Source organism: Aotus nancymaae, unplaced genomic scaffold (assembly GCF_030222135.1).
Source record: "Aotus nancymaae isolate 86718 unplaced genomic scaffold, 86718_ANA_hifiasm-v0.15.2.pri h1tg000076l, whole genome shotgun sequence".
Taxonomy (NCBI): Eukaryota; Metazoa; Chordata; class Mammalia; order Primates; family Aotidae; genus Aotus; species Aotus nancymaae.
Window position 1 is genome coordinate 19,986,094 of NW_026988491.1, and position 20,682 is coordinate 20,006,775.

At 52.9% G+C, this 20,682-nt stretch overlaps 2 protein-coding genes across 4 annotated transcripts in view; one reads left to right on the forward strand and one right to left on the reverse strand.

Moving 5' to 3' along the window:
• Window positions 1-2,236, reverse strand: part of SMC1B (structural maintenance of chromosomes 1B) — a 90,502-nt gene extending 88,266 nt beyond the window's left edge. For both annotated transcript variants that reach the window (XM_012449465.3, XM_012449464.3), the window contains exon 1: window positions 2,102-2,236. In XM_012449465.3, coding sequence (XP_012304888.1) covers window positions 2,102-2,210 — 109 coding nt within the window. In that variant the 5' untranslated portion in view covers window positions 2,211-2,236. The remainder of the gene's footprint in view (window positions 1-2,101) is intronic.
• Window positions 2,237-2,391: 155 nt separating this feature from the next.
• Window positions 2,392-18,117, forward strand: RIBC2 (RIB43A domain with coiled-coils 2). 2 transcript variants are annotated; one of them, XM_012449463.3, is made up of 7 exons: window positions 2,392-2,691; window positions 3,023-3,104; window positions 3,948-4,292; window positions 7,775-7,893; window positions 11,342-11,569; window positions 16,600-16,766; window positions 17,851-18,117. In XM_012449463.3, the coding sequence occupies exons 1-7, from the start codon at window positions 2,578-2,580 to the stop codon at window positions 17,927-17,929; spliced, it is 1,134 nt and encodes a 377-aa protein (XP_012304886.1). In that variant the 5' UTR covers window positions 2,392-2,577; the 3' UTR covers window positions 17,930-18,117. The 2 variants fall into 2 exon arrangements, with proteins under 2 accessions (XP_012304886.1, XP_064224423.1); XM_064368353.1 differs by lacking the exons at window positions 16,600-16,766; window positions 17,851-18,117 and adding an exon at window positions 13,739-14,818 and having other exon boundaries at window positions 2,497-2,691.
• Window positions 18,118-20,682: the final 2,565 nt, after the last annotated feature.

Here is a 20,682-nt window from a genome sequence, read left to right on the forward strand (position 1 = left end):
TCAGACACAAAGGCCATATATTGTCTGACTCTATTTATATGAAATGTCCCAATATGTAAATCCACAGAAGTAGAAAGTGGATGAGCAGTTGCCAGGGGCTAGGCAGAGAGGAGATAATGGGGAGTGGTTGCCAATGAGTACAAGGTTTCTTTGGGGGCAATGAAAATGTTTTGGAAGTAGATGGTGATGATGGTTGCACAACTTTTTGAATATACTAAAAACCACGGAACTACATATTTTATTTATTTATTTTTTTTGAGACGGAGTCTCGCTCTGTCACTCAGGCAGGAGTGCAATGGCGCCATCTCCACTCACTGCAACCTTCATCACCCGGGTTCAAGCGATTCTCTTGCCTCAGCCTCCCAAGTAGCTGGGACTACAGGTGTGTGCCACCACATCTGGCTAATTTTTGTATTTTTAGTAGAGGCAGACTTTCACTATGTTGGCCAGGCTTGTCCTGAACTCCTGACCCCAAGTGATCTGCCCGCCTCCACCTCCCAAAGTGCTGGGATTACAGGTATGACTCACTGTGTCAGGCCTTCTTGATTCATTGATTGATTGAGACAGACTCTCGCTCTGTCACCCAGGCTGGAGTGCAGTGGCGCGGTCTCAGCTCACTGCAACCTCCCTCTCCTGGGTTCAAGCACTCTGTCACCCAGGCTGAAGTGTAGTGGCACGGTCTTGGCTCACTGCAACCTCCCTCTCCTGGGTTCAAGCGATTCTCCCGCCTCAGCCTCCCGAGTAGCTGGGATTACAGGCGCACATCACCTTGCCTGGCTAATTTTCGTATTATTAGTAGAGACCATTGCAAATACTCAGAAGGACCTCTCCAGACCTTAGTTTCCCCAACTATACAATGGAGAGAGCAGCCATCCGCCAGGGCTAACCAAAGACGGTGCTGCCAGGAAGTTAGCAAAAGCTCAGTAAAGTGGGTCATCACTACATTCCAGGGTCAAAGCTCCCTTGGATCTAACTGGTGGTTTCTGGCTGCTTGGAACCCATTACCTGCTTGACAGCTCCCTGTCATTTCAACTTCGGATGAGAAAGGAAAAGGGACCAGAGTGACCAGGGCCAAGGGCCAAAGATGTCCCCGAAGCAGAAGGAATGAGGACAGAGAACAGGGCCCAGAGTGAGACTGGGATGGAGAGGAAGGGCCAGGACCCCTGGGTGGAGGGCAAGGGTGGGGACCGAGGTGGGGCAGAGAGAAAGCATCAGGACCCCTGGGTGGAGAAGGAGGGTGGGGACCCGAGGTGGGGTGGAGAGGAAGCGTCAGGACCCCCGGGAGGAGGAGGGGGAGGAGGGTGGGGACCCGAGGTGGGGTGGAGAGGAAGCGTCAGGACCCCCGGGAGGAGGAGGGGGAGGAGGGTGGGGACCCGAGGTGGGGTGGAGAGGAAGCGTCAGGACCCCCGGGAGGAGGAGGGGAGGAGGGTGGGGACCCGAGGTGGGGTGGAGAGGAAGCGTCAGGACCCCCGGGAGGAGGAGGGGGAGGAGGGTGGGGACCCGAGGTGGGGTGGAGAGGAAGCGTCAGGACCCCCGGGAGGAGGAGGGGGAGGAGGGTGGGGACCCGAGGTGGGGTGGAGAGGAAGCGTCAGGACCCCCGGGAGGAGGAGGGGAGGAGGGTGGGGACCCGAGGTGGGGTGGAGAGGAAGCGTCAGGACCCCCGGGAGGAGGAGGGGGAGGAGGGTGGGGACCCGAGGTGGGGTGGAGAGGAAGCGTCAGGACCCGCTGGGTGGAGGGCGAGCGTTGGGAGCCCCTGAGATGAAGGGCGAGGGCTGGGGCTGAGGTGGGGTGGGGCCCCCCAGGGTGTCGGACGAGGGTCGGGAGTCCTGAGGCGGAGGTCGGGGGTGAGGGTGGGGACCGAGGTGGGGTGGAGAGGAAGGGTCAGGACCCCTGAGGTGGAGGGCGAGGGCCGGGGCTGAGGTGGGTGAAGGGCAGAGGACGGCCCAGGGCCAGGCCGAGATGGGGTGGGGTCAGGGTCCAGGCCGGACAGGGAAGGCTGGCCAAGCCCCCGCGGCAGCCGCCCACACCCCTCAGGCCACGTTCGGCCTGGACGCCTGGGGCGGCGGAGGCGCTCTGGTCGCGCCTCGAGCTGCTCAGTTACCAGAGCCGTTGGGGCCGATAATGCAAGTGAACCTCTGGAAGGGGCCAATGACCTGGCGGCCCCGCCACGACTTGAAGTTCTCCACGAACAGCAGCTCCAGGTGGCCCATGACGCCGCCCTCCTCGCCTCAGCCCGGTCCTCAGGAGCCCGCGGAAAAAGGGCGGGAAGGTCTTCTCCAAGTCTCGCGAGACGAGAGCAACGCGAGGCGAGAGCAAGGCGAGGCGAGAGCAAGGCGAGGCGAGAGCGGCGCTGTTCCTTAGCAACGAGTTGTTGACGTTTCTGAGCGCGAGCGCCTGCACCTGAGCGGCGTTGCTTCGACCCCCCCCGACGGAAAGCGGTGCTGCAGGCTTGTCTTTCCCCGGCCAGACCTAGGGAGCCAACCAACCCTGCGCTGCACCTTGCTTATTTTCGTCGTCTTTTCTCCTGATTCTGCGTCTTCTAAAAACCCCCTTAGGCTTTCCGTGGGTTCCCAAACCATGGCGGTGGCGCTGCCCAGGGACTTGCAGCAGGACGCCAGCCTGGCCAGGAGGAGGCACGCGGAGCTGTGCAGGCAGAAGCGGGTCTTCAACGCCAGGAACAGGATCATTGGGGTGAAAGGGCAGGAGCCGGGACGGGGTTAGAGGGCGGATGCGGGCGAGGGGCGGCGTGGAGCGGGAAAGGAGATGAGTTCTAGGATGAAACATCTGAGCCAGGAGGCTGCAGAGGCACGAGGTTTTGCAGGAGAGAAGTAGGCTGAGGGGAGGAAGAATTAGATGCACTAAACTTGCTAAAGGGGGGAGACCTTAGCACCCTCAATAATGCTCCCTCTCGACCTCTCCTGGAGTCACCAGCAGTTATAAATACTACTACTAATAAGTAGGATCGTTATCCACTGAATAACATTATCTGACTCTAATCCGTGTCCCGTTTTTCCATTTATAGGGAGACACTGAAGCCTGGGATATTCAAGTTCATGACCAGAAGATAAAAGAAGCTACTGAAAAAGCTAGACATGAAACCTTCGGTGAGCATTTTCTGAATGCTTATCTATTGGTTTAGGGTTGTGTGCCTTTAGACTCCAGTCTTATCCGCTCCTTTTTTTTTTTTTTTTTTTTTTTAAATAGAGATGGGGGTCTCACTATGTTGCCTAGCCTGGTCTGGAACTCCTGAATTCAAGTGATCCTCCCATGTCATTCTCCCAAAGTGCTGGAACTACAGGCATGAGCCACTGTGCCCAGCCCTCCTTTCTTCACATACACAAAAAGTTGTCATGTTCATACTCTTCCTCCTTTTAAATTTCACAGTTTCTTGTGCTCAGTTAACTTAATGCACTGATTCTTCTCTTAAAAGAAAAACAGCTATTGAATTTGGATGTGGATTACAGGAAGTAGATTTTTAAGGATAAATGTATATTTTCTTCTTCTTTCTTAAAAAACTGGGTTGGAAAAGCCTTAAACACAGAAAGACACACACACTCTTTCTCTGCCCAAAAGTTTAAGACCCTTTATGGAGAACAGCTGTTTATACCAGACAACACATAAGCCCGGGCTCACACCCTCAAGCTGACTCACAGATAGACATGATTCAAATCACAGTATTCAAGTACCCTGAATACTATTATTCAAGATTAATAAATTAGCCAGGCGTGGTGGCAGGTGCCAATAATCCCAGCTACTTGGGAGACTGAGGCAGGGGAATTGCTTGAACCCAAGAGGCTGAAGTTGCAGTGAGCCGAGATTGTGCCACTGCACTCCAGCCTGGGGGACAGTGCGAGACTCGTCTCAAAATTAGAATAGAATAGATAGAATATTTAAATTTATTTTTTCCTCTGAATCCTAAGCTTATGGATACGCTATATCTCTTCCAGCTGCTGAAATGAGGCAAAATGACAAAATAGTGTGCATATTGGAAAACCGGAAAAAGAGGGATCAGAAAAATCTCTGTAGGGCTCTCAGTGACTTCCAACAGAGCTTTCAGAAGCCAGAAACTCGCCGTGAATTTGATCTGTCTGACCCCCTAGCCCTTAAGAAAGATCTTCCAGCCCGGCAGTCAGATAATGATATTCGGAATACGATATCAGGAATGCAGAAATTCATGGGAGAGGATTTAAACTTCCATGAGAGGAAGAAATTCCAAGAAGAACAAAACAGAGAATGGTCCTTGCAGCAGCAGAGGGAATGGAAGAATGCCCGGGCTGAACAGAAACACGCAGGTAATGAAACAGGAGGGACCAACCGGTCTCCATGCTCTCTTCAACAAACCAACCCTACAGTTTTTTCTGGGTCGTTTTGTTTTGTTTTTTAGCAACCCTACAGTTTCCGTGTGTGTGTTTTTTTTTTAAGCAACCCTACAGTTTTTGTGTGTTTTTTTTTTTGTTTTTTTGTTTTGTTTTGTTTTTTTAAATTTATTGAGACGGAGTTTCGCTCTTGTTACCCAGGCTGGAGTGCAATGGCGTGATCTCTGCTCACCGCAACCTCCGCCTCCTGGGTTCAGGCAATTCTCCTGCCTCAGCCTCCTGAGTAGCTGGGATTACAGGCACGCACCACCATGCCCAGCTAATTTTTTGTATTTTTAGTAGAGATGGGGTTTCACCATGTTGACCAGGATGGTCTCGATCTCTTGACCTCGTGATCCACCCGCCTCGGCCTCCCAAAGTGCTAGGATTACAGGCATGAGCCACCGCGCCCAGCCCTTTTTTTAAAAGTCCTAATGTGCACAGCCACGTGCTTCTTTGGCCCTGTGGGGAAAGAAAAGTCAGAGCCTCCCCTCCAGGAGTGAAACATCTCCAATCACCCCTCAGTCAAATGGGAAACACTTTCCGTGTCAGGTCCCAGTGGGATGCTGGCGTGCAAAGGTAACTCAGAATCGGCCCCTGCCCTCACAGCCTGCTGGGAAGATGAATGGGAAAGATGCAGGTCTTCCCAAGTCTCTTGGGTGCTGTGGTGGAAGTTCCTATAGGGGATGGGCACAGTGGCTCATGCCTGTAATCTCAGCACTTTGGGAGGCCGAGGCAGACAGATCACCTGAGGTCGGGAGTTCAAGACCAGCCTGACCAACATGGAGAAACCCCATCTCTACTAAAAATAAAAAATTAGCCAGGCCTGGTAGCCCATGCCTGTGATCCCAGCTATTTGGGAGGCTGAGGCAGGAGACTCGCTTGAATCAGGAGGCAGAGTTTGCAATGAACCGAGATTGTACCATTGTACTCCAGCCTGGGCAATAAAAGCAAAACTCTGTCTCAAAAGAACAAAAAAGTTCCTACAGGGAACTTAGGGAGTGTAGTTGCAGGCATGGTGGTCATTTGTCCTCACCAGGCCTCCCCAAGCCCAGGGAACCTCTTAGGCAAATGCTCCAAGGCACAAAATTGCCTCTGATTGAAGGAACTGCAGAGAGCCCAATACGTCCTGCATTCACTGAGGTCAGCAGCATTCTGTTCTCCCAGCTCCTCTTCATGCATGTACCCAGGCAGCACTGATCCTCCCAGCCACTTCTGTGCCAGGAAGACCCAGTAATGAAGATGACAACATCCCCGCTCTCTTGGGGTGTGTCAGCAGGTGATGAAATAGTCAGGAGCTATGAGGAAGCCGAAACAAGGAGCAGGTACAGGGAGGAACACACTCCATCTTCTTGAGCCCCTCCTCTCTGCTTGTTAGTGTGCAGTCTCCTTGCTCAGCTCATCCTCCTCCCAGCCTCTTCTTTCCCCACTCTACTCCCCACTAGTGATGTCTCCCCAGATAATCTTCTCCCATTCTCTCTGAACCTACTCCTACCAGATTTATGCCCCTCCCTGTTCCACTGGAACTGCCCTGGCCAATCCCACCAGTAACCTCCATGTCGCCCAATCCAAGGTTGGTTTTTTGTTTTTTGTTTTTTTTGAGGCGGAGTCTTGCTCTGTTGCCAGGCTGGAGTGCAAGGATGCAATCTCAGCTCATTGCAGCCATGCCTCCCAGGTTCAAGTGATTCTCCAGCGTCAGCCTCTGGAGTAGCTGGGACTGCAGGCATACACCACCACGCTCAGCTCTTTTTTGTGTTTTTAGTAGACATGGGGTTTCACCATGTTGGCCGGGATGGTCTCGATCTCTTGACCTCGTGATCCACCCGCCTTGGCTTCCCAAAGTGCTGGGATTACAAGCTTGACAGACTTGATGGCCTGCACCCAGCCATCAAGGTCGGTTTTTGATCTTCATCTTGACCTGTCATCAGCACAAGACACATTCAATCATCTCCTCCTCCTCAAAATCCACATGCAATTCAGCTTTCAGAACACTGTGCCATTGCACTCCAGCCTGGGCAACAAGAGCGAAACTCATGTCAAAAACAACAACAACAACAAAACAGTGTGGGGTTTGGACAGCATCACCCTACCCCCTTGATCCCAGCTTCAAGCCCACTAATGGCTTCCCATGAACATGGAGAGAGATGCAGAATCCTCCCGCAGACCATAGGCTCTGCACGCTGCACCTCTGCCCACCCCCTCTGCTTTTGACTCCTCCCCCTCCACTTGCTATGTTCCTGCCATCTTCCTGTTTCACTTCTGGATTCCGCTGAATCCTTTCCCACCCCAGAACCTCTGTACCTGCTCCCAACCCACTTTGTTTGTCCTGCAGGTCTCAAGCCTCATTTGCTCCCAGAAGAGTAATCCCTTCCCCCCACACACCTCAGCTGCCTCAGCCAGGAGCCCCCAGCATCTCCCCTGTCGGTTTCTCTGTCCTTTCTCCATGTCACGGCTACAGTTGGTATTAATACATTTATTCTGGGTTCATGTGTTGGTTGAGGGCAGCAAGTTCCAGGAAGGCAGGAAAAGCCCTGTCTTACTTGCCATTATGTACCATGTTCCCAGCAAAGTGGGACCCCCATGCTAGGCTCTCAATGGCTCTATGTTAAATGGTTGAATGGACAACTGAAGGGTGAAATATGAGGCTGACAGTGCAGAGGCCAGAAATTCAAGATGAAAGAATTTGGTCTTTGTTTTTGTGGATATGGTGGAGACTCACAGGGCACAAATACTTGAATGAAGAAACTTCTGATTGATGACTTTTTTTTTAAACATAGTAGTTCTGCAAGGTAGGTGTGTCCTGCTTCATAGGTCGAGACACAGGCTCAGAGAGGTTAAGTCATAGTTGAGGTTCACAGAGCTAGGAAGTGTTGGGCTGGGATGTGAGCCTGCTCTGTTTGACTCCAAATCTTCGCATTTTGCTGTTTGGGCCTTCTACCTTGACTCCTTCAGCTATTCCTCTTTCTCTTCCTCATTGGCCTGAGCAAGTCCTCCTGCCCCTGTACAATATCTGTCATCTGGCTCCCCTTCCTCCTAGAATCCTGCCTAGTTTCTTCCTCTTTCACTTCTGGATTCTGCTGAATCCTTTCCCACCCCAAAACCTCTGCACCTGCTCTCAACCCACTTCTTTTGTCCTGTAGGTCTCGAACGTCATTTCTGGGGCTGTAGAGTATCTCTTGCCCACTGTAAGGATGTAGCTGCGTCCACATAGAGCAGGACAGCAGGGGACACACCACCAGCCTGTCCCAGGACCCCAGCATAGTAGTGATCACCAGCACTCAGCAGGTCCTGTCATTATTGTACCTGCCTCATGCTCATGGCTAAGGACGTGGTAGGAGGCAAAGGCACGAATGGCCACATGGCAGGGAGAAGGCGCTCCTGTGGCCAGGTGGGTCTGATTGCATCTCGCCTGCTTTCAGAGGCCTTCTACACGGAGACCAGGCTGCAGTTTGATGAGACGGCCAGTCACCTACAGGAGCTGGAAAGCGCCACCCGAAAGGCAGTTTGTGCATCTGTGAAAGAGTTCAACAAGAGCCAGGTATAGGTATCCCGATACCCCAGGCTCCGCCACTGGAGGGGAGGATGAATCCACTGCAGCTTCCTGAGACTCTCCTGCCTCCCCGGGAATCCCAGTCTCAGCCCACTCCCCTGGCCACATCACCAGCCCTGACGGAGCCCCTGACGGGCTGCCTGATTGATTACAGAGACGGATGAGACCCAGTCCTGTCCCTTCTCTCTGAATCTTAGAGGGAAACCTGCCCAACTCCCCTTTCCACACCTGAGTTTCTTCTGTAACATGTCAGCTCCGCTTTCCACACCTCAGTTTCTTTTGTAACGTGAGTATGGTGACATCCACTAAACTGTTACTGCCTAGCTCTGCTGCCACGCCTGCTGCTGTCTTCAGTTCTTCCCTTCTCCGAGCTCCCCTTTACCGAGAACACCTACATGGATGCTCACTCATGGCAGGGAGGGAGACTATTGTGATGAGCTCGGACAGTAGGGTCTTCTGAAAGCTCCCGCCTCCTCTGAACTCTGGCCCACCTCCTCCCACACACTGCCCTCCCCTCCAACCTGATGCTGAAGTTGCTGAAGTAGATCCTTCTCTGTTTCTTTGTTTTTTGTTTTTGAAGCATGGTCTCACTTCATCACCCAGGCTGGAGTGTAGTGGCGTGATCATGCCTCACTGCAGCCTCAACCTCTCAGGCTCAGGTGATCCCCCACCTCAGCCATCCGAGTAGCTGGGACTACAGGCACGTGCCACCATGCCCAGCTAATTTTTGTATTTTTTTGTAGAGACAGCGTTTTGCCATGTTGCCCAGGGTGGTCTCAAACTCCTGAGCTCAAGTGCTCCGACCTTTCGCCTCAGCCTCACAAAGAGCTGGGATTCTTTTACTTATGGAAATTAGAGCTCAACCCCTTCCCCTCCTTCTCCCAACAAGGTTTTCTTTTCAAATGCAATTCTGTTTTCAGTGGGTGAGGACTTGGCCAGATTGATCAGATTCTCTTGTCAACTACAACTGTGGTCCCTAAAGACCACATGGGTCACGATCCGTTGGAGAGGAGAATAGCAGAGCCCGGCCTCATGTTTGTTTTTAACCTCGTCGCTTTTGAGTTCCATGTTCATGTGTCATTACAGAGCATATGCTATAATTAAAGTATAGTAGTGCCACACTGTGAACTAAATATTTTGGAGATACAAACTCTAAACTGTTCTGCTGGTGGGGGCGGGCAGTCAAAAATCCCAGAGAGGCTGGACCAGACACCAGAGAATGTGGGTTTTCAACACGGAGGAGAGGAATGAGGAGAGCAAACTGCGGGTGCTGGGGAGGACCGAAGGGCAAAGCAAGACACCAGATGTCCGAGCTCACCACCCAGTGAGCTGCAAAGGTCAATATTATTATTAAAACAATATTATTAATATTAAAACAATATTGTTATTATTACTTTGAGACTAACTCTCACTCTGTTGCCCAGGCCGGAGTGCAGTGGTGTGATCTCAGCTCACTGCAACCTCTGCTTCCTGAGTTCAAGTGATTCTCCTGCCTCAGTCTCCTGAGAAGCTGGGATTACAGGGGCATGCCATCATGCCTGACTTTTTTTTTTTTGTATTTTTAGTAGAGACAGGGTTTCACCATGTTGGTCAGGCTATTCTCGAACTCCTGACCTCAGGTCATCTACCTGGTTGGCCATTATTTTATTTAAAATCCCAGCAACAGTTAGCTGCTCTTAGTAGTCACTATGTTTAGCAGCCCTACCAAAGAGGCGTGATTAATCCAACTTAACCGACAAAGAAACAGGCTCAGGCCCAGGCACCATGGCTCATGTATGTAATCTCAACACTTTGGGAAGCTGAGGCGGGAGGATCATTTGAGCTCAGGAGTTCAAGACTAGACTGGGCAATATAGTGGGACTCTATCTCTAAAAACTTTAGTTTAAATTAGCTGGGTGTGGTGGCACACCCCTGTAGTCTTAGCTATTTGGGAGACTGAGGTAGGAGAAACACTTGAGCCTGAGAGGTTGAGGCTGCAGTGAGTTGAGTGCACCATTGCACTCCAGCCTGGGCAATGGAGTAAGACCCTGTCTTTAAAAAAAAAAAAAAAAAGGCCGGGCACGGTGGCTCAAGCCTGTAATCCCAGCACTTTGGGAGGCCGAGGCGGGTGGATCACGAGGTCAAGAGATCAAGACCATCCTGGTCAACATGGTGAAACCCCATCTCTACTAATACAAAAAATTAGCTGGGCATGGTGGTGCGTGCCTGTAATCCCAGCTACTCAGGAGGCTGAGGCAGGAGAATTGCCTGAACCGAGGAGGCGGAGGTTGCGGTGAGCCGAGATCGTGCCATTGCACTCCAGCCTGGGTAACAAGAGCGAAACTCCGTCTCAAAAAAAAAAAAAAAGAGGCCAGTGCATTGCCTCACACCTGTAATCCCAGCACTTTGGGAGGCTGAGGTGGGTGAATCGGGAGGTCAGGAGTTCAAGACCATCCAGGCCAGCATGGTGAAACCCCATCTCTGCTAAAAATACAAAACATTAGCTGGGTGTGGTGGCGGGCGTCTGTAATCCCAGCTACTTGGGAGGCTGAGGCAGGAGAATCTAGGAGGTGGAGGTTGCAGTGAGCAGAGATCACACCGCTGTACTCCAGCCCAGGCGACACAGTGAGACTCTGTCTCAAAAAAAAAAAAGAAAAAGAGGTTTGAAAGGATGAGCTGTCTTTCTTAGGGAATGCTCAGTGGCAAGTCCAGTATTTGAACTTGGGCCCGTCCAGTTGCAAAGCCTGTGCTGCGTGACTCAACGAAGCTGGCCTCTGGTGAGCACCTGTGGAATGCTGGCCCCTTGCAAACTGCCCTGTCCATGTGTTACTGAGGACAACTGTTAACCCAAGTGCATGTCTCCTGCGCCATCTCCTGACTTCACAGAGAAAGGACTGCAGCCCCGAGAGGGGAGGTTGACTTGTGCAGGTCACACAGCCAGGGACCTCCCAGGGAATGGAACAGAAATTAGACCTGGAATTGATTTGTACTGAGGATTGCAGCATGTAGAACGACTGAGGTGACAGTGCATTTTCTACCTTTGAGAAGTCATCACTGTTGTGAATCACTCTGTCGGGTGTTGTTTGCAGCCCACCAATGTCCAAGGGTTGCCAGGGGCACAGAGCCCTGCCCTGGGTGGGGCCAGGCCGACGCTGGGTGGTGGCCTAACCCAGGGAGGGAGCTCCCTGCCTTGGCAAGCTGGTGCAAGACCTAGAGTTCTTATGCACACACCCGGCAGGGGGTGATCCCCTGAATCCAGCCCACCCGCCCAGCAGTGCTCAGGCAGAGGTTCCGGGACCCTCCCACATCTGTACCTGACAAGTCTCCCCTCCACCCGGCTCCTGCTGCCCTTAGCATATCCTTCCCTTGAGGGCCCCCAGTGAGATTTGCTGGCCTGGGTATCAGAAGATCCCTGGGGTCACTCAGACCATCTTCTTTCATATCTTCACCTGCTTAGGCCATTGAGTCAGCAGAAAGGAAAAAGCAAGAGAAAACCCAAGAACAAGAGGACAACTTGGCCGAGATCACCAACCTGCTGCATGGGGACCTGCTCTCTGAGAACCCGCAGCAGGCAGCCAGCTCCTTCGGGCCCCACCGCGTGGTCCCCGACCGCTGGAAGGGCATGACCCAGGAGCAGCTGGAGCAGATCCGCCTGGTTCAGAAGCAGCAAGTCCAGGAGAAGCTGGTGACTGCCCCTCCCCTTTTCCCAGAGCCCGCAGAGCCGGCCCCTATGCTCCTGCTGCCTTCCAGGCACAAATCTCCTTGTAGCAGGACTTGGGCTCTGCCCTAGGAGCTGGCCTCAAGGAGTTTCCCTTCTAGTTGGGGGAGACGGGCCAGATAATCTCACACCCGTATGATGTGGCATCAGGAGTAGGAGTGCCAAGAAAGAGGACAGTAGACTGGGTACATGTTGAAGCAGAGACCCAAAAGCAGGCAAGAAGGGAGCCATGTGTGGACCTGGGAAAACTGCGCCAGGCACGGGGAGCTGCAAGGGCAAAGGCCTTGAGGCAGGACCCTGTCAGACCTGCTGGGAGAAGAGCAAGGAGCCTGGTGCCTGGAAGAGCCTGGTGCCTGGAGTGGAGTGAGGGAGGGGCAGGTGCCAAGGCCTCAGAGGCAGAGGGTCGAGGTCCTGCTGGAAGGCTACTGGAGAGGACTTTGGCTTCTTCTGTGACTGAGACAGGGAACTCTGGAGGGTTTTGGACAGAGGAGTGACAAGATCTCACTTAGGTGGAACAGGATCCCCAGCCTGATCCCCCTGTGTTGAGGGTGGATGCTAGGGGCTGAGGAGGAAGGAAGGAGACCTCCAGGAAGGCCTTTGCAGTGCTCACAGTGAGAGGCCATGTTGGCCGGGACCACAGCACTGGCAGTGGGGGTGCTGGGAAAGGGTCAGATTCTGGATGTATTTTGAAGGTAGAGTCTACAGGACTGGATGAAGGATTGGGTGGGGGCGTGTGAAAGGGAGGAGTTAGAGATGATTCCAGGCCTTGTGGCCTGAGCAACTAGAGGGGTAGAATTGGCATTTCCAGAGATGGGGAAGATAGTGGGAGGAGCAGGTTGGTGGGGTGGAAATCAAAATTACAATTTTAGATACATTAAGTATGCAAAGTTCATTAGATATCTGTATCTATTAGGATTAGATTTGCTTGAATGTGGCAGAAAAACGCAAATAACAGCGTCTTAAAATAGTCTTTTGCGTGTAGTCTAAATCCTCAGGAAAACAGTCCAGGACTGATATCGCAGCTCTGTGGTCACTGACCAATATCCTGCTATCCTTGTCTCCTGGCTGTCACTTCTTAGTGCAGGATGGCTGCTTGAGCACCAGCCATCACATGCATAGTCCAGCTACCAGGAAGGAGGCATGGAGATTTTCACTTACATTTCACCAGGCAGCACTTAGTCACAAAGTTGCCTCTAACTCTAAAGAAGGCAGGGAAACGTCACATTTATTCCAGGCAGTGACGTGCTGGTGATTCTTTTACTAAGGAAGAATGAAAAATGGCTACTGGGAGAAAAGTGGTATTTTCTACCACAACCTCCAATTAAAGCCCAGCTGGATATGTAACATAGGGCTCAGAACAAGGTCTGGACCGGAGGCATAAATGTGAGTCTACAGAGAGTATGTATATATGCATTTTGAGACAGAGTCTCACTGTATCACCCAGGCTGGAGTGCAGTGGTGCAACCTCTGCCTCCCAGGTTCAAGTAATTCTCCTGCCTCAGCCTCCTGGGAAGCTGGGATTACAGGCATGCACCACCACGCCCAGCTAATGTTTGTATTTTTTGTAGATATCTCTACTCCTGGTCTCAAGTGATCTGCCCATATCAGCCTCCTAAAGTGCTGGGATTACAGGTGTGAGCCACTGCGCCTGGCCCTACAGAGAGTATTTAAAGCTGAGGACTGAGTCCTGCTCCCCTCTGGGGTCCCCCTTCTCACCACCACCATTTATAAAGAGCAAAGGGGCCTGAGAAGGGGCCACCAGGGAGGTGAACGGACGCAAGCCGTGGTTTCCTGGAGGCCAAGTGAGGAAAGGTGTTTGGGAGGGAAGGAGAGGGGAACCCCTGGGTCAGACACTGCTGCCAGGCTGTGGGCTAAACGCTGGATCTGGCACCATGGTAGCCACCGGGGACCCTGTCAGGAAGGAGCATGTTTGGAGAGGAGTGGGGCCAACAGCCTAATGGGCTCAAGAGAGCAGGCAGGAAAGAAATGGAGATGGCAAATGTAGACAACATTTACAAGCGTTTGCTGTAAAGGGTGCAGAAAAATGGAGCGGTAGCTGGTCGGGGCCATGGCGTGAAGGGCAAGCTTCTGTCTGTTTGTTTTGATTATATAAATAACACCATACTTGTGATACAGTTGAGGGGGAAACTGATGCCAGAGGAGAGACTTGCTGGAGCCATGTCGCTGGACTGCAGGTGAGCAAGGGACTTGGCGTGCTATTGAGGGCTTGGTGTGGCCTGGGAGCTCAGAGAGCCATCATGGGAGCCATGGGAAGGAGCATCAGGGTGGGAGTTTGGGGAGCCTCTCTTTCCGGAGCCTCTCTTTTCTAGTGAAATTGACCAGCAGGATCAGAACAGAAATTAGACCTGGAATTGATTTGTACTGAGAGCTGTGGCTCAGGACCACTGAAGTGACAGTGCATTTTCTACCTTTTAGAAGTTAAAAATTTTCTACCTTTTAGAAGTAGAACTGAGGGAGGGGGAGTTAGTGCTAAATGGTCACCTAGAAGAGCCAGAAAGGGAACAGCCTGGAGGAAGGGGACAGGATGGTCGGACAGTGCCCAGGGCCCACTGCGGGGGGGGGGATCATAGTCATGACCTTGAAGTGACCCCAAGAGAGCATTTTTGGGTGTTCCTACCCATGCTTAGCCAGATTCATCATGGTCACTGCCTGCCTGACCAAGTGAAGGGCTCGGGGCCGAAGGAATCGGCCTGGGAGCGTCTGCCATGAGACAAACCAGGGGGCCAGAGAGAGAATGGAAAAGTGGCAGCCAGCGGGCTGCAGGTCACAATTCAGGGGGCGCATAGTCATCGGAGTCAGGGTCTTGGAGAGAGAGTGGAAGAGGCAGGTCACAGCAGTGAGACTGTCGGGGCAGCGTTACTGGTAATGACAAGGGAAGGGTGGAGGGTCCCAAAGGGAGGGTCTCCAGCCCGCAGCATTGGCCAGGTGGGGCCCACAGTCTGTGGTTTCGAAAGCCCCTAGGGGATTCTGATGCCCACTCAAGTTTGAGAACTACTGGTAGGGTGTGCCCAGAGGGTGAGAAGGTGAAACCGGGACTAGGTCTTTGAAGAGGAGGCGGGAGAGCTGAGCAGTGGGGACAGGAGAGGGCCATCTCTGCGTGTGCTGAAACCACTGAGAATCCTGGCAGGAGAGATCTGGAGAGGGTCTCAAACCTGCAAAGGTGGATAGGAAAGGCCAGGCTGGGTGGCAGATGTCATTGTTGGTGTTAGCTTCTCATTTGGTGGGTCCGGGGAGGACAAGGGACAGTGGCGGTGGCGTGGACCAGGGCATGAGGAGTGGGTGGGGCACCTGCTTCCCTGCCAGCCAGAGGTGCACGTGTGTGGGAGAGGCTGCAGTGGGGCCTGGACCTGGGTAGGCAGGAGGCGTGAGGCTTAGGAAGTAGTCCCAGGTGGAAAGAGAACCAAGGCTGGAATCGGGGAAGCCCTGCTCTGTGCTTCAGGACTGCAGCTCTGCCTGGACTGTCTGGCACAGATGGTCGGCCAGCCATTCTGAAAGCAGCATGGTTGTCTAGTTTTCATTTTTTATAGAAAATTAAGACAGCCAGGTACGCCTGGCTCACGCCTGTAATCCCAGCACTTTGGGAGGCCGAGGCAGGTGGATCACAAGGTCAGGAGATCGAGACCATCCTGGTCAACATAGTGAAACTCCATCTCTACTAAAAACATACACACAAAAATTAGCTAGGTGTGGTGGTACACACCTGTAATCCCAGCTACCCAGGAGGCTGAGGCAGGAGAATTGCTTGAACCCAGGAGGCAGAGGTTGCAGTAAGCCGAGATTGCACCACTGCACTCCAGCCTGGCGACAGAGTGAGACCCTGTCTCAGAAAAAAAAGAAGACAGAAAAGCACAAAGGGGGCAAAACACATGAAACCTCCCCACTCAGAAATACTGCTTCCATCACCTTTTCTGTGATTGGCGATAACTGGGAAAGCTGGGATCTCGCGGCGAACAGCTGGGCTTTCTGCTTTGCTCTTAGCCCAAGTTAGTGTGTCTCGTGCCGTTCCCTGTTTGCAACCGACCAGCTTGTGTGATGACCCCAGGCTCCTGAGAGCAGCCTGCCTTTACAGCAGGGGACACTGAGGTTCGTGGGAGCCAGGTGACTTGCCTAGTGGGTGGCAAAGACTGCCAGCCTGCCTTCAGTCCCAGGATGGGGCCACCCAGGTTCATGTGCCATGCACCGGACACTTCCTTGCTCATTCGGTGGGAGGAAGCTCTGCCCTAAAACTGGCAAAAGTGGGCAAAGGGGACTCATCTTCAGCCCCAACAAAGCTGATGACACGTGGAAAAGTGCCCCTCCCTTCACATAAATCCAGCTTCCTCTTCCAGGGCTCTGGGGTTTTCACAGAGCAGTCTGGAGGGCAGTGAGAAATGAGCTGAAACATAGCAACTCAGGGGTCGGGGTGCCCCTCTAAGACCATGACCTTCTTGTCACGAGTGAGGCTGTGGTGTCTGCATGTTCTGGAAGCTGCCCAAATGATCTGCGTTCAGCTGTGGGGCAGCAGGCCATGGCTCATGGAGGTGGTGCTGACCCAGCCAGGGAGCCCCCTAAGGACCTGAGGAGGAAGACCCTGGCCCAGCCTGTACCTGGGAGCCCTGCCCCCAGGAGCCAGGAGTGGAGGCCGCTGTAGGAATGGAGGTCCCCCCAGGAGTCGGGAGTGGAGGCCACTGTAGGAATGAAGGTCCTTTACCCTGGGAGCTGGGAGTGGAGGCCGCTCTAGGAATTGAGTCCCTGCTGCGCCTTCAGGAGAAGGAGGACGGCCAGCACCTCCTGACGGGGGAGGGCAGCTGGGCCACATGGAATGAGGGCAGACTGGGGCTCTCCTCTGGCTTCCTGCATGACATAGGTCACCTACCTGCCCCTCCTCTGAGCCTCGGTTTCCTCATCTCTAGAATGAGAGGCCAGGCCTCCTAGACAATCCCCTGGGGCTCTTTGGACCTGCGGAAAGGTGATGGTGAGTCATCTCTTCCTTCCAGAGGCTCCAGGAAGAAGAGCGCCAGCGAGACCTGGATTGGGACCGTCGGTGGATTCAGGGGGCTCGAGCCACCCTGCTGTTTGAGCGGCAGCAGCAGCGGCAGCAGCGTGACTTGCGCAGGGCTCTGGACAGCAGCAACCTCAGCCTGGCCAAGGAGCAGCGTTTGCAGTGAGTGCTGGGTGGGACCAGGGCCAGGTCGGGGACTCGGCGGAGGGACCGCAGGTCTATGAAGGTCAAGGACAAGGAGGGGGCAGGAGGGGAAACACCCCACCCTGGGTGGTCCTCATCTGGGCACTGGGGACCTCAGGCGGGCTGACTCAGGTTGACAGACCCATGGGCCACAGGTCACTGCTGTCCACATGGGGTGCGTAGATGGAGGGCACCGGAAAGCCCCAGGGAAGAGCAGTGAGTCTGCTGGGGGAGTCAGGAAGGCTTCTTGGAGGAGGCTTCATGGCTGAGACCCAGGAGGAGGATGGCACTGCCTACTCAGGAACGGCTTTCCAGGCAGAGAGAGGGGCTCCTGACCTGCCCAAAAAAAGCCTGGAGTCTCTTACTTATAGACAGGACCCCAAGAGTTGAGAGTTCCAGCTACAGGAAAATGTCAAATTCGAGTAAATAGGTGAACTTGCTACTGAAAAACACAGTATATATCTACTTATTTATCAAACTGTTGGCTTAAAGTCAGGAGGGACCTGGGAATAATTTCTCCAATTTGATGTCTGGTTGCTGGTGGGTCCATCTGTTATCATCACTTCTGTTGAGGGCTTAAAAGGAGCATTAAGAATGATCTGAAAAGCCAGGCCTGATGGCACACGGTTTAAATCCCAGCTACTGGGGAAGCTGAGGCAGGGGATCGCTCGAGCCCAGGAGCTGGAGGCTGCAGTGAGCCATGATTGCACCACTGCACTCCAGCCTGACTGATAGCATGAGACCTTGTCTCTAAAAAAAAATAAAAGAATGATCTGACAAATCAAATGGGGTGAACAGAGCATCCAGTCACACCCATGGAGGTTTCATTTCAATATGTCCCCAAATGTTACTGTCCGTAAGTCCCTAATCTAATTGCAGTGTAATTATAAAGTGAGCAGCAGTTGAGATGGGTCATTTTTTTGAGCTCATTAGGTGGGAAATGTATTCTGTATTTTGGGGATAACACTAATAAAAAGTTTGTGTGCCTTTTCAAAAAAACAAAGAATACTTAGGGAGTACACATATTTGCTGACTTTTTTTTCTTCTTTTGTTTCGTTATCAGGAAAAAATATATGAATGAAGTCTATACAAATCAACCCACAGGAGATTATTTCACACAATTTAATACAGGAAGTCGATAATGAAGAAGACACCCTTCTTCCCGTCATTTACGTATAAAGAGTGGCCACCTTAAGGAGTCACATTTATTTTTAAAAACTACATTCCTGGGCAGGCGTGGTGGATCACATCTGTAATCCCAGCACTTTGGGAGGCCAAGGCAGGCTGATCACCAGGTCAGGAGTTCAAGACCAACCTGGCCAACATAGTGTAACCCCTTCTCTACTAAAAATACAAAAATCAGCCGGGCGTGGTGGTGGGTGCCTGTAATCCCAGCTACTTGGGAGGCTGAGGCAGGAGAATCGCTTGAACCCAGGAGGTGGAGGTTGCAGTGAGCCGAGACTGCACCATTGCACTCCAGCCTGGGTGACAGACTGAGACTCTGTCTCAAAAAAAAACAAAAAAAAACAAACACTCCTTGGTCCACAAGTACTATTCAGTGGACAAAACATTTATCTAACCTCTCCCTTGTAATTAATTCTATGAGGAACACTGGTTGCTGTTCAGCTCAGCCCAGCAAAGGTCTTGGGTGGGGCTCTGGGAAGTAGCTCAACACGGGCCTGCTCAGGGCCATCCTGGAGAGAGCTGGGATTTAAGGTGGACCTGTGTTCCACACAGACTCTAGGTTCAGCTGCAGTAATGGTTACAGCTCACACATGCAAGCTATGTGCATCAAACACTCCACGTGGAATTCACTAATTTGTTTCTCATCATAGCCAGTGGTGGGTATTTTTACTACTCACATTTTCTAGTTGAATAACCTGAGTTACAGACACATTAAGTGACTTGGTGAGGTCATACCCCCAGGAAGTGTGGGTGCTTGGGGCTGAACCCAAGGAGAACTGGCGCTCAGCCGCCTCACTCGGCTGGCTCCCGCACTGACCTGCAACAGCAGAGGCCTTGAAAGAGCAGAGGCTCCTTTCTGCTCTCACACAAGCGCAAGCTGATACGGTAGCTCTGCTGAGGCTCCTTCTAGCCTGTGGCTCTGTCCTCTCCGTCCCCACACGCAGCTCCTGTCCCCACCATCCTGCTGCGCTCTGGCCAGGAGGGAGGAGGAAAGGCAAAAAAGAAGTGGGTCACCATGCTACTTCTCCATGGCAACATGGCATGGAAATGGCATTTTACCTCTGCTTGCGTCCCATGGACCAGAATTTAGTCATGTGACTCCACCTAGGTGAACGGAGGCTGGGAAGCTTAGCTGGCTAACCACGTGACTGGGCCATCACTCTACAATTGTATACAAATGAAATCATACATCTTGGGGGACAACTAGCTATCTGTTGCAGGCAACACTTGAAGGGCGACTTGGAAATTGCCAGGCGGGAGGTGTGGGAGGCATTTTCCACTGAGCGTGGGGACTAAGTCCAGCCCCCTGCCTGTCCTTGACCTCAAAGATGGGATTTCTGGCTCCAAGGCCCAGAAATGACTGACTGGGTCCCCCCACCCCAGTTACGTCTTCCTTCTCCACGTGGGTTTCTTGTGGGATCAGATACCCAGGGCCATTGACAGATGGCAGCTCTTAGCAGGTTATCCTTAGCTGAGATGGAGCCAGATACTCCAGTGCAGACAGCTTAGCTCACCTTCCCTCCATCTAAACGCCCCTTTGGTTCTTCCCATGCTCAGACCCTTCACTGGCTGACGTTTCACGTGAGTCTCACAATCGACAGGGTTTTTAGGTGGACACAGTGGGGCTGGACTCGCTAGCAAGCATAAATAAAGGCATGCTGGGGTGTTCAAGAGAGGAGAGATGATAGGGCGGTGTCCGCTGAGGTCTGCGTGTAGAGGGCCTGGGGCTGGTGTGGGGTGGGGGTGGAAGGAAGAGGCCTATGGCTAAGGTGTGAGGACCAGGCCGGGCCCTACAAGGAAGGCTGCAGACTTTATCCTGAGGCAAAAGGGGAACTTGGAGAGCATTGTCGGCCAGGCAGAGAGGGCTGGGTGTGCCTATTCACAAAGATGGCTCCAGCTGCCCAGCAGGCTCAGGCCACCGAGAGCTGCTGAAAGGGAAGCAAAGCTCTGCAGACAGACTTTATGCCTCCCTCTGGATCCAGGCCCACACAGGCTCCCAGGCAAAGCATTTGAATAAATGACCACACTGAGGATGTGGTTCAAGTCCACAGTTAACCAAGTAATGCTGCCACCCCCCAAGGCTGGTGTGGGACCGTGGGTGGGACCCAGGGGATGGCCTCAGGAGCTATAACTAGAGTGTGGGTTGTGATGTAAAGCCGGAGAGGGGAGTATGAGAGTCGCTTTGTTTGCACGCCCTGTGTGCCAGGCTCCCACTGGGCCTCTTGTGCAGCTGGTCCCTTGAACCTGCCCCATCGCACCTCTGGAGAGCTGTTGTTTAGCCTCATTTTGCAGCGAGAAAATGAACGACCTCACCATTCTGATTGCACCGGGCAGGGCCCCCATGCAGAGGCCAGGGCTTCAGCACTCTCAGCCAGCTGCTCACCCCTTGTTTCCCCAACCAGAGCTGCCTATTTTCAGAGTGACTGGTGGTGACACGGATGCTCCCTGTAGGGAAAGGGGTTGGGGGGTGTACTCATTTCCCAGGCTGCCATTAACAAACTCCAGCAGGCGGAGTGGCCTAACCAGGAGAAACTTAGAGTTCCTCAAGGTGCTGGAGGCCAGAAGCCCAATCAAGGTGTGGGCTGAGTTGCTTCCCTCCGAGGCCATGAGGAAGGCTCTGTTCTGGACCTCTGCCCCAGCTCCTGGGGGTCTGCTGGTGATCTGGACCTCTGTCCCAGCTCCTGGGGGTCTGCTGGTGATCTGGACCTCT

Bases quoted from the DNA above. Each gene is read 5' to 3' on its own strand.
- RIBC2 (XM_012449463.3), top strand. From the start codon at position 2,578: ATGGCGGTGGCGCTGCCCAGGGACTTGCAGCAGGACGCCAGCCTGGCC. The intron at 2,692-3,022 runs GTGAAAGGGCAG...TTCCATTTATAG, and splicing joins CCAGGAACAGGATCATTGGG to GGAGACACTGAAGCCTGGGA. The intron at 3,105-3,947 runs GTGAGCATTTTC...TATCTCTTCCAG, and splicing joins AGCTAGACATGAAACCTTCG to CTGCTGAAATGAGGCAAAAT.